The sequence below is a fragment of the Labeo rohita genome, chromosome 11 (assembly GCF_022985175.1).
Source record: "Labeo rohita strain BAU-BD-2019 chromosome 11, IGBB_LRoh.1.0, whole genome shotgun sequence".
Taxonomy (NCBI): domain Eukaryota; kingdom Metazoa; phylum Chordata; class Actinopteri; order Cypriniformes; family Cyprinidae; genus Labeo; species Labeo rohita.
In genome coordinates, this window is record NC_066879.1 from 12,702,856 (window position 1) to 12,715,366 (window position 12,511).

At 34.8% G+C, this 12,511-nt stretch overlaps 1 protein-coding gene across 1 annotated transcript; it reads right to left on the minus strand.

Moving 5' to 3' along the window:
• Positions 1-324: 324 nt before the first annotated feature.
• On the minus strand, positions 325-10,389 carry si:ch73-100l22.3 (centriolar coiled-coil protein of 110 kDa). Its single transcript, XM_051123409.1, has 11 exons — positions 10,026-10,389; positions 9,690-9,845; positions 9,512-9,604; positions 6,694-8,110; positions 6,372-6,469; positions 3,336-3,482; positions 2,938-3,057; positions 2,454-2,543; positions 2,245-2,361; positions 1,833-1,897; positions 325-637 (listed from the first exon to the last, which is right to left on the minus strand). Exons 2-11 carry the CDS (start codon positions 9,828-9,830, stop codon positions 517-519), a joined length of 2,409 nt encoding a protein of 802 aa, XP_050979366.1. The 5' UTR covers positions 9,831-9,845; positions 10,026-10,389; the 3' UTR covers positions 325-516.
• Between the last annotated feature and the right edge of the window lie 2,122 nt (positions 10,390-12,511).

The following is a 12,511-nucleotide window of genomic DNA, read 5'->3' on the forward strand; positions in this document are numbered from 1 at the left end:
TTTTTTTTTAAGATAAAGGGACGCTTACTAATTAAAAAAATATATATAAATGACTTATTTTGAAATGGCCCCTGAATAAAAAAAATGTTTGAAAAAAAAAAAAAATTTGTATCCACAGGTCAGACTTTTTCTTGAAATGAAGAGACAAAAAAATATATATTTATCAAAAAAATTTAGTAAAAAAAAACATTAATCTGTGGTGGAAATAAGCTTCTATAATTAAGTTCTTGAAAAGATAATTGTGTGTTTTTGATTGAAATTATTGTTAAAATATCACGTTTTTAATCTTTTTGTTCAAGTAATGACAAAATACAACAGTTATTATCACAATTTATTAGTGTGCAAAAACAAATCTGGCAAGAAAAGCAGTGCTGAAGCTGTCAGACATACAGAGATCTTAAGAAAAATATAAATACAACTACAATAAATAATTGGCCAAAAGTTTAAAGACAATCATATAAAAACACGAGTATGAAACTAGTGGAACATCTGAAGAGAGTTTGGTTTTGTGTCGGTTCATCGCGCTCCACGTAACGGCGTGATCTTCTTTGACACCCGACAGATCTTTGGCACCAGGTTCCATTTCTCCTCACTGGACGGTGAAAACTTCTTCCTGTCAGCTGATTTCCTCTGCAACCTGATAAAACACATGACAGCTTTAACATCAGCCTGGCGACAGTCATCAGTACTACACATCTGCAGTAAACTGAAAAATCAACAGGAGGTTCAGGTCCTGTGGAAATACATGAGGAGTGTGACATACTGATGTATTGACTGTGGTGATACGAAGTGATGTACTGAGTATGATGTGATATACTTACGATGATGTGATGAACTGTGATATGATGACGTACTATAATGTGATGTGAAATACTGGCTGTGATGTACTGTGATGTGTGATGTGATGTGCTGATTGTGAGGTGATGATGTGATGTACTGACTTATGTAATGTGATTAGATGTATTCGCTGTGATGTGTGATGTGCTGATTGCGATGTGATGTACTGTGAAGTGATGATGTGATGTGCTGACTGTGATGTGATGTACAGACTATGATGTGATGTGATGACTGTGATGTGTGATGTGATGACTAATTTGCTGACTCTGATGTAATGAGATGTGATGTGCTGTGATGTGATGTACAGACTATGATGTGATGTGATGTGCTGACTGTGATGTGTGATGTGATGACTGATTTGCTGACTCTGATGTAATGAGATGTGATGTGCTGACTGTGATGTGATGTACAGACTATGATGTGATGTGCTGACTGACGTACTGAGTGAGATGTGATTGACAGTGATATGTAATAATTGCGATGTGATGAACTGACATGATGTACTTACTGTGATGTAATGATGACATACTGAGTGTGATGTGACTGATGTTATGAAATGACTGTGATGTGATGTACTGTGATGTTGCATTATGAAGTGCAGTGTGATGTGCTGTCTGATGTGATATACTGTGATGTGATGATTGACTCGTGATGTGATGTCCTGACTGTGATGTGATGCAATGTGATTGACTGTGATGTGATTTACTAACCATGATGTGCGATGTAATGTGCTGACTGACTGATGTACTGATGTGCGATGTGATGTAATGTACTGTGATGTGCTGATTGTGATATGATGTGACGTACTGTGGTGTGATGTTCTGACTGTGATGTGATGACTGACTCATGTAATGTGATGAGATGTACTGACTGTGATGTGCTGACTGACTGATGTGATGAAATGTGATGACAATCATAACTGACATAACTGTGATGTGCAATGTGATGTGCTGACTGACTGTGATGTGATGAGTGTTTTCTGCAGATTGACTCACATGAGTTTCTTGCGTTCTAAAGCTTTTCTGGTGGCGGCAGAGAGGGATCCCTTCACTTTATTATCCTGGAACACAGAGACAAAACTCATGAATGAAGCGTCATCATCCGCATCTCAAAGCCATCCATGTATATATTAAAAAAAAAGAAAATGATCACAGAAGTAATCATTTCTAACCACCCAAAAAACTGTCTCAAAATAAATAAACATATCTAATCACACCACAAATAATAATAATTAAAAAAAAAAAAAAAATCAACAAAAAAGTAAATACCTAACGAACACCATCAAATCTAATCACCCCCCAAATAAAACATCTAATAACAACAAAAGAAGGCTTCTAATCAATCGAAAAATAAAAGAATAAATTAATAATCTAATCAAAGAAAAATGATAATTTGTTATTTGCTGACGTGTGGTTTGAGTTGTCTGTCTCTGTTCAGCTCTCGGTCGCAGTGGATCATCTGCATCTGGTCAGAGCAGCTCACGCTGAAGAAGATCTGGTGCAGCTCGTATCGCGCCGCTCGCAGCTGATGATCACACAGAGTCACGTGAGCATCACAAAACATGTATTTATAGAGAAACACGAGCATCGTGAAAACATCAGACGCGTGTTTGTGACCTGCAGCATGACGCGCTCCTGCAGCACGAGATCGTGTTTGCTGCTCACCGCCGTCTGATGCTGGAACGTCAGCAGGAACATCCGTGTGTCCTGAAACAACAGAAACACGTCTGTCAGATCACGTGTGTTCAGCTGCTGCTTTATATGCAGTCTAGACATTATTATTATTATTATTTGTCTCATATGTGACAGTATGGAGGACGGCAGCATTACTTTAGCATTGTTTATATATTTGATTTTATTTTTAGATTTTCTCCTTTCATTTTAATTTTAGTTAAAGTTTTAGTAATTTCGTGTTGTTTTTTTGTCATTTTTATTTTTTTTAATATGTCTGTATATTTATTTTTTTTTTATTTCAGCTTTTGTTTTAGTAGTTTTATTACATCAACAAACTAAATGCTGAAATGAAATGTAAGTTTTTTTATATTCTATTCTAGTTAAGGTTTATTCTTGTGTCAGTGTTTTTATGGTTTTACGAGCTCACCGTGATGGTCCTGGTGAGGCGTGACACGCGTTCAGTGCGCAGGAGTCGACGGGTCAGGAAACCCCTCACCACAGCGGCCAGCAGAGGGCGACAGGACGCCGAGAGAGAGACACAGGACTGCTGTGAGAGAGAGAGAGAGACAGACAAATGAACACTCACCAGACACAATGCCCTCATATCTGTATTTGTGAGTGTGTACTGCTGTTCCACATTATGAGGACCAAATGTCCCCACAAGTACAGTAATACCAGTCAATTTTGACCTTGTGGGGACTTTTTTTTTTGCTCTCAATGAGGAAACAAGCTCACACAGAATGTGAATTAGTGTGAGGGGCGGGTTTAGGGTAAGGGGTATGGAATGAACCCATAATGACAGGAATACAAGTGTGTGTGTGTTACCCGTGAGGTGTTGTGCGTGTCTGTGAGCTCAGCGTGTGTGCAGACAGATGAGGCGGTGAGGGAGGTCGGCGTGTCCTCCAGACGTGAGCCTGCGCCGGGACACGGGAAGGACACGCTCCGCAGAAAATGGTAGCGCTCCGCTAAAGACTGACACACAGACACATCACACTAACATATCAGTCCATCACAGTATCAGTAACATGATTAGATTTTTTAATGTTTGTGAAAGAAGTCTCTTCTGCTCACCAAGCCTGCATTTATTTGATCAAAAATACAGTCAAATTGTGAAATAATATTATTATTTAAATTAGCTGCTTTCTATGTTAATATCTGTTAAAATAAAATTTATTTCTGCGATGCGCAGCTGAATTTTCAGAATCATTACTCCAGTCCTAAGTGTCACATGATTCTTCAGAAATCATTCTCATATGCTGATTTGCTGCTCAACAAACATATTTTTGTAGAAACGACTCAAAAGTTTGGGGTTAGTAAGAAATCCAAATAGAAATTAATATTTTTATTAATCAAGGATGCATTAAATTGATCAAAAGTGACAATAAAAATATTTATTTTATGTTACAAACGATTTCTATTTCAAATAAATGCAGTTCTTTTGAACTGTATATTTAATTTTGACTTAGTATCTAATAATTCTGACTTTTTATCTCATAATTCTGACTTATTTATATTTATCTGTGAATCCAGAAAAATAAAATGTATGACAGTTTCCACCAAAATATTGCTAATAATTTATTGCAAATAATCAGAAATGTTTGTTGAGCAGCAAATCAGCATATTAGAATGATTTCTGAAGGATCATGTGACACTGAAAAAAATTCAGCTTTGATCACAGAAATCAATTACATTTTAACAGATATTCACATAGAAAACAGCTGCTTTACATTTGAATAATATTTCACTATTTTTACTGTATGTTTGAATCAAATAAAAGCAGCGTTGGTGAGCAGAAGAGACTTTTTTAAAACCACTTAAAAAATGTTAAATCTTCCCATATTGAGATCAGTAGTGTCGTTGAGTTCAGCTTCTGTGATTCTCATATTCCGTTTTTATTGTTTTGGCAACACAAACAATCCTGCAATGCCAGTAAAACACTTTAAAACGAGCGAGCGAGAGAATACAAATGAAAGCGGGACAGATGAAATAAGAGCACGTGGAGGTGAAGACAGACGCGCTCGGAGAGACACAAGGTCAACGAGACGACAGGAAGTGAGCCGCAGACGGGCGGAGAGACAGACAGGTGTGTTGGGGCGCATGAATTAAACACAATTATCCTCATTTTCTGTGTCAGTTCCCACAGCGAACACACGCAGACGCTCGTTAATATAAAAACACTCGCTGTTCATTAAAGGCCGTTCGACGCATACATTACAGGCGGTAATTAATGGCGTCAGGACACGAGCGGCTACAGGACCTGAAGGAGAAACGCGTAAGGACGCTCTCAGCGGCAGCTAGAAACGCAAGGAAAAATTCCCACAAATCCTCTGGGTGATTTCGGGTCTGATCTGTGGTGTTTCGGCGCTGGAGATCTGTCATCGGCCAAGGAGAGACTCGGGACGGAGCGATTCGTTACCGGCCGTCAAACACGAGTCTAACGAGTCATTCAGAGACACAATCACATCAGCTGATCTCAGAGATTCTGCTCATCTAACAGTCAACATCACAGCTTTACATTCAATCATTCTGATGAACTGGTGAACTCCACATTAACACTGATATTCTCCTGTTCATTACTGTGAAGCTGCTTTGTACAGAAGCTGGTTTTGACCACACAATAAACAAATAAAGATAATTGTGACTTTGTCTCACAGTTGGGTTTTTTCCCCTCTGAATTCTGACTTTACATCTTGGAATTCTGTTTTCTGTTTTTTGTTTGTTTCTGCCATAAAATAAAACAAATAAATGTAAATGTGACTTATCTCACAATTCAGGCTTTTTTTCCCCTCACAATTCTGAATTTATATCTCATAAGTTTAAATCTTGCAATTCTGACTTTACATTTCATAATTCAGACTTTGTATCTCAATTGGGACTTTATATCTCTGACAATAATCTGATCATTCTGACTCTGTATCTCATAATTTATACTTTATATCTCATAAATTGGACTTTATATCTAATAATTCTGACTTTAAATCTCATAATTCTGACTATATCTAATAATTCTGATTATATCTCATAATTTACACTTTATATCTCATAATTGGGACTTTATTTCTAATAATTCAGAATTTATATCTCATAATTCAGACTTATTATCTAAAAATTCTGACTCTGTATCTCATAATTCAGACTTTATATCTAATAAATCAGACTTTATATCTCATAATTCAGACTTTAAATCTCATAATTCTGACTATATCTCATAATTTATACTTTATATCATAATTTGGACTTATTATCTGATAATTCAGACCTGACTCTGTATCTCATAATTCAGACTTTATATCCAATAATTCAGAATTTATATCTCATAATTCTGACTATATCTCAAAATTTTGAGTTTGTATCTCGCAGTTCTGACTTCTTATCTCATAACTCTGACTTTATATCTCATTTCTGTCTTTATATATCATAACTCTCTTAATAATCTCTTGCCATTCAGAGCTTATATCTTGCAAACCTGATTTTTTATTTTAATTTTGAGATATTAACTCAAAATCGCAAGATATAAACGCAAAATTACAAAAAAAAAAAAAAATCATAATTGTGATTTTATTTTATTTTTTTACCATATGGCAGTATCCATTTCCACTGAAACAATTTCTAATACAGAATGTGCTACAGAAACAAATGTGACTTGACTTTAGAGGAAGACAAAAGATGTTGTTGATGCTTCATCCACAGTGATTTACATGCGTGCATTCAGCAGATGCTGTTATCCAAAGCGACTCTCTCTGTATTCAAGGTACACGTTATCATTTCATGCATTCTCTGGGAATCGAACTTATGACCATGGTGTTGCAAGCCAAGGTCACTAAACTGAACTACACATGCAACAGACTGTAGTTTGCTCACCTGCAGTAGTTCCTGCTGTCGTCTGTGCTCTTCCTCCATCAGGGCCGTCACATGATCCTCCTGCATCTGCGCAGACGACTGCAGCCCTGAGAACGTCACTGAATACACAAAGAACAGACGAGAGATTAATCACCAGTGCTTCACACACACACAATCACTGAAAACTACTTCTGAATAAATTCATCAAATGCAGTGAACCTAAAAAAGACAAAATACAGACATAAAAACATGCATGAATGAAAAGACCAATCACACTTCTCACAAAATGACCTCAACACTGTTGATTAGAAACATTAGAAACTTCTAGACTATAATTTCCCACCTCTGGGTGTGCTGGAGAGCGTGCTTCTCGTCTCTCGTCCAGGACTGAACGCCTCGTCTTCGTTCATCAGGAGCCTTCGTTTGACCCGAGACGTCCCCTCGTGACCTCCCGACTCAGGGGTCAGCTGCTTCCACAGGCCGGACGGGACGTCCACATCATAAGACGAGCCAATCGCAGAGCTTCCCGCTTCATCCGGAGAATGATTGCTGGTGTCTGCGAGGACGCCCACGACCGAACGGATGGAGTTCGAGTTCTCCTGACCGATCCCATTGTCCTTAGCACTGACGGTTTCACTAAATGTGACAGTGCAGGGTCGTTTCGGGTCGTTGTCAGGGGGACTTCCTGTCTGTGAGAGTGTGAGCGTCGACTCCAGGTCTGAGATCAGCGCTTTAAGGCTGGACAGGTTCATTTCTAGCTGTGCGATCTGCTCCGTTTGCGATGACGTCATCATGACTTTGTCACAGCGATCAGACGGATCGTTTGGGTCGGGCTGAGCCGGTCTGCCCAGAGCTTTCCGAACCGGACCAGGAATTCTGCTCCGTTTTTTGCAGCGTACAGGACTTAAGCAGAACTTGGGCGTCGGGATTTTTGTGAATCTCCCAGCTGAGGACGATCTGGACACAGCTCCCGACTTCTGTTTGGACTCGTACAGAGATCTGGCGGTTATAGAAGGCTCTGCGGAGACGGACTGAGGAAGAGCATCAATCTGTTCATCATTCTGTACGTCTGTGTTGATGTGATCTGCACTGGTGTCTCCCTCCGTCTTCTCCTTCCTCTTCTCTCTGGCTTTCTTCAGCTCCGTCCTCCACATCTGTTTGGGCAGAAGCTCCTCGTTCTCCTTATCAGACAGGTTGTGCTCCTCCACTGCTTTAGCTTGACTGCGCAGCAGCCGCTGGCGCCGCCGGTACTCCTGGGATTTCTTGAGCAGGTTCTGAAGACTCATTCGATATGGACCTTCGTCCGTATCCGATGATGGATTTACTGGTTCTTCCACTGGTTTTGGAAGTGCCGCTACAATCTCCTCTTCTAAAATCGCTCCATCTACTGGCGCGTGACTCATGATGTCACTTCCCGATCGTGTAGTGTCTAATCGGATGTCTCCTCCTTCCGTCCAGCCGGAGTGACCGGTGACATCAGTGTTGTCATTGGTCACGTAGCCTGACGATATCATCGTTGTTTGGCTGTGAGAGTGATTGTCCGGTGCGTCCTCAGGTCTGTGGGTCTTGTGTCCCTCAAACAGAACCGTGATCTGAGTGTTTTCCAGCGAATCGAGCTCTGGTGAAGCTCTCAGCTGATTGGCCGATTGACCATCATGTGCGGTTGATGTCAGAGGAGCGGAGGAAATGATGTCACAGTCTGTGATGTCTTCAATCTTGTCTGTGTGTCGCCCAGCGTCACTGATCCTCACGTCTGTGAACTGACAGAAACAGAAACATTTATATACATAAATAAATATATAGATATATATAGATAAATAAGAAATACAAACAGATTTTAAAGTCTCTTTTTCAAAAAAGCATTAAATAAAGAATCATTTCTACTGTACATTAAACTCAAACAATCAAACACCAGTCTCAATCAGTTTGATTACTTTATTATTTATTTTTTTATTTATTTATCTTTATTTATTTATTTATTTATTTATATTTTTTCAGAGTGAAACGGCATATTCAAAAGTATTTTTTCTTTGAAAAACAAACACATATATGGAAGCTTACATTCAACAACAGATTTTTAAAAAATAAAATAAAATATCTAAAAATTTTTTTTGCAATTTTGAGAAAAAAAGTCAATAGTGAAATATAAGCTTAAGTCAAAAAGTCGCAAGCACCTCCTTTTATTCTGTTCTTAAAAAAACATATTTTTATACAAAACAATTGTGAGCGGTAAAATCAGAATTGCAAGAAAAAAAGTCAGAATTGTGAGATAAAAAGTCACAATTATCTACATCTACATATAGATTTTTTTTTTAGAAAAAATGTCAGATTAGTGAAATATAAGCTAAAGTTAAAAAGTCGCAATCACCTTTTTTTAATTTTTTTTTTTTATTAAAAAACAATTTTATACAAAAAAATTGTGAGCTGTAGTCAAAATTGCAAGAAAAAAGTCACAATTATCAGATAAAAAGTCACAATTATCTTATAACATCACCCGATGGGCTCAGAAAAACAACCTTGTTTCAAATTGAAAACAACTTTTCTGACCCAAACAGGCTTTTTTTTAAGCAAAAACTCACTTCATTTTGATCAAATTCTCAGAAACAAGAATTTCAAGTGATTGTATCTTGACTGGAGGATGTTTAAATGTTTGTACTGAAAAACCAGACAAAAATATTGAAGGAGATCAAAAGTCAATTTTTGCAGTGCATGCTACAATTTATTATTTTGGATGGTGTCAGTGGCTCTATATGAAGGTTATTGATAAATCAGAGGGATTAAAGACATTAGCTGAGTTGGAGCAAGTTATAAATGTGACCCTGGACCACAAAACAGTCATAAGGGTCAGTTTTTTAAAAAACTGATATTTATACATGTAAAGTTTGTTATGACAGGACAATATTTGTCTGAGATACAACTATTTCAAAATATGGAATTCGAGGGTGCAAACAAATCAAAATATTGAGTAATAGCAATGCATATTACTTATCAAAAATTAAGTTTTGATATATTTACAGTAGAAAATTTGCAAAATGAATTTTTGTCTATTGCTACAAATATACCCGTGCACTTAAGACTCGTTTTGTGCTCCAGGGTCACATATGTGTACATATGTGATGTCTGTGATAAAGAAAGTATGGTGTTTGTGTCAGAAAACTCACGCTGATGTGAGACTCTTCCTCTCTCCTCCTCTTCATCAGACTCACAGCTGTTTCTCTCAGTCTTCTCATCTCGTGTCTCTGCTGCTCATTCAGCTGAAACACACATCAACACTCACTCATTAACATATGTGCATGCATAATATGATAATGATGATGATGATGATGATGATGGTCATACCAGAGGAGGAAGAACACGAGTGCCATGAAACACGATGACTGATGAAGGTGTGACGGGGGTCTGCGGGTCATCTTCATCTTCATCATCTTCATCATTATGAGTGTTATAAAGTCTCTGGATGAAATCTTCATAACTCTCCATGACACTGAAACACGGCTGAGGAGAACACGACACAAAAACACACGATAAACACACAAATCACGATAAACAAACTCTGTTTCTTTGTTCAAATCTCACGAGAACTGAACACAAGCTTCACCAGACAGCTTTATATGAGTTTTAAACAGAGAGTAAATCACAAGTATTACAGATAAATCATTCTTGTAAGTGTTTTACCTGTGTTTGTGTGAAGTTCTGAACGTTGTGTCTGTTTACACTCAGCGCTTCCGCTCACAATAACGGCCGTTAAAAGCGGACTGGAGTTTCTCAGCATGTGGATCCGGACTGAGCAGAGCAGCGATGACGCGTCTGTTTAAATCTAAACAACACTTCAGCGTACAACTTAAACGTTATATTAAATATTCAGCTATTGTTCTATCACATATCTCTTTTTTGGATTGCCAGTAAAACTAATTCATTTTAAAACCACTGTTATCCAGTCCACGTTTTACCGAACGCACCGACGCACGCACAGCGCGCGCCATTCAAGTGCTGATATTAGCGGGAAACAGGCTCTAGCGCCCCCTCGAGACCCGGATGAACGGATGATAACGGATCACTGAACAGAACAAAAGATCTCAGCTCTGATCAAATATATTGATTATAACCAGCAGTTATTATGCGATATAACAATCTGCGAAAATCAGGGCGACTCAGATTGTACGAGATAAGCAAACTCTCTGAAATGATTTTATAAAAATATGATCTCAGCATCTCATTTAATTCTCTTTAATTCTGACTTTTTTTTTTTTAAAAAAAAAAAAACTGAATTCAGATTAATTTAAAAACAGAAAATACATTTACCAGACAATTACCAGTCAAGATTTAGATGCTGTAATTCTTCATCTAAAATCTGTCAGAAATACAAACAAAATTTGGTGACATTATGAAAAGTGTTGTAAATAAAAAAAAAAAAAAAAAAAAATAATATATATATATATATATATATATATATATTTTTTTTTTGTATATTAAATTCTGCACATCCTAAATGAATAGATTTCTGTTCACTATAGAAATTAATACATTAATATGACGTTTTAAGAATTTTTTTTATGTATACTTTAATTTATAAATAAATACATATAATAATAATAACAATTATTACAATTATTATTAATTATTAGTTATATTAATTATATTATAATATATTATATTTTATATATATTTTTGTAGTATTCATGTGTTTTTGCCCAACAACACACACTACCGTTCAAAAGTTTGGGGTCAGTACATTCTTATTTTATTTTTTTTTTTTCTTTTTTTTTTTTTTTTTTTTTTTTTAAATTAATACTTTTATTCTCCAAGGATGTATTAAGTTAATAATTAAAAGTTTATTAAAAGTTAATAATAAATAATTTACATTGTTATAAAATATTTATATTTTGAATAAACACTGTACTTTTTAAACTTGTTATTCCTGAAAGAATCCTGAAAAAAAAAAAGGGTTCTAAAAATATTTGGCAGCACAACTGTGGATATTATCCAACATTGATCATTCTAATAATAAATCAGCATATTAGAATGATTTCTGAAGGATCATGTGACACTTAAGACTGGAGTAACAGCTGATAAAAATTCAGCTTTTCATCACAGGAATAAATTCTATTTTAAAGTATGTTAAAATAAAAAACATTATTTTATATTGTAAAAACATTTTGCAATATTACTGTTTTTTTTCTATATTTTTAATCAAATAAATGCAGCCTTGATGAGCATAAGAGACTTCTTTAAAGACTATTACAAGTCTTACTGATCCCAAACTTTTGAACGGTAGTGTATATATATATAGATATGAAATTGTGTATATATTATTTAAAAATATATAATAATTATAATTGGTTAATTTATTAATCAATTTATTTATTCATTTACTAGTTATATATATATATATATATAACTGAAAGAATAATTTGGAAATACATTTTATAGTACAGAATAAGTAGATGTGTGTTCACTAAAAACTAATTAATAAATTAATATGAAGTTTTAAGAATAAGCTTTATGTGTATTTTAATTTATAAATAAAAAAATAAAATAATTATAATTAATTAATTAATTAACTATTAATGTAGTATTGTTCACTATAGAAATTAATACATTAATATGAAATACAAACAAAATTTGGTGACATTATGAAAAGTGTTGTAAATAAAAAAAAACATTTTTTAAAATTATATATATATATATATATATTTTTTTTTTTTTTTTTTTTTTAAGTTCTGCACATCCTAAATAAATAGATTTCTGTTCACTATAGAAATTAATAAATTAATATGACGTTTTAAGAATAAATTTTTATGTATATTTTAATTTATAAATATAACTATAATTAGTTAATTTATTTATTAAATTATTTACTAATTATATTATATTTATTATATTTTATTATATTATATTATAAAAATATGTATCATTTATATATACTTATTTTTCTGCACATCCTAAACTGAATAAACAATTTCTATTTGGAAAAACATTTTATAGTACAGCACGAGTAGATCTGTGATCACTCTATAAATTAATAAATGAATATGAAGTTTTAGGAATAAATGTTTTTTATGTTTATTTATATTTATAAATGAATATAATAATTAGAATTAGTTAATTGATTTATTAATTTATTTATTTACAAAAGATATTATATTATATATGTATTTTTA

What these genes read in the sequence shown, in the direction of transcription:
- si:ch73-100l22.3 (XM_051123409.1), bottom strand. Translation starts at nt 9,830, where the DNA reads ATGGAGAGTTATGAAGATTTCATCCAGAGACTTTATAACACTCATAAT. An exon ending in GCTCTCCAGCACACCCAGAG is followed by an intron (nt 6,470 to 6,693) that starts GTGGGAAATTAT and finishes TTGTGTATTCAG; the next exon opens with TGACGTTCTCAGGGCTGCAG. An exon ending in AGGAGCGCGTCATGCTGCAG is followed by an intron (nt 2,362 to 2,453) that starts GTCACAAACACG and finishes TGTGATCATCAG; the next exon opens with CTGCGAGCGGCGCGATACGA.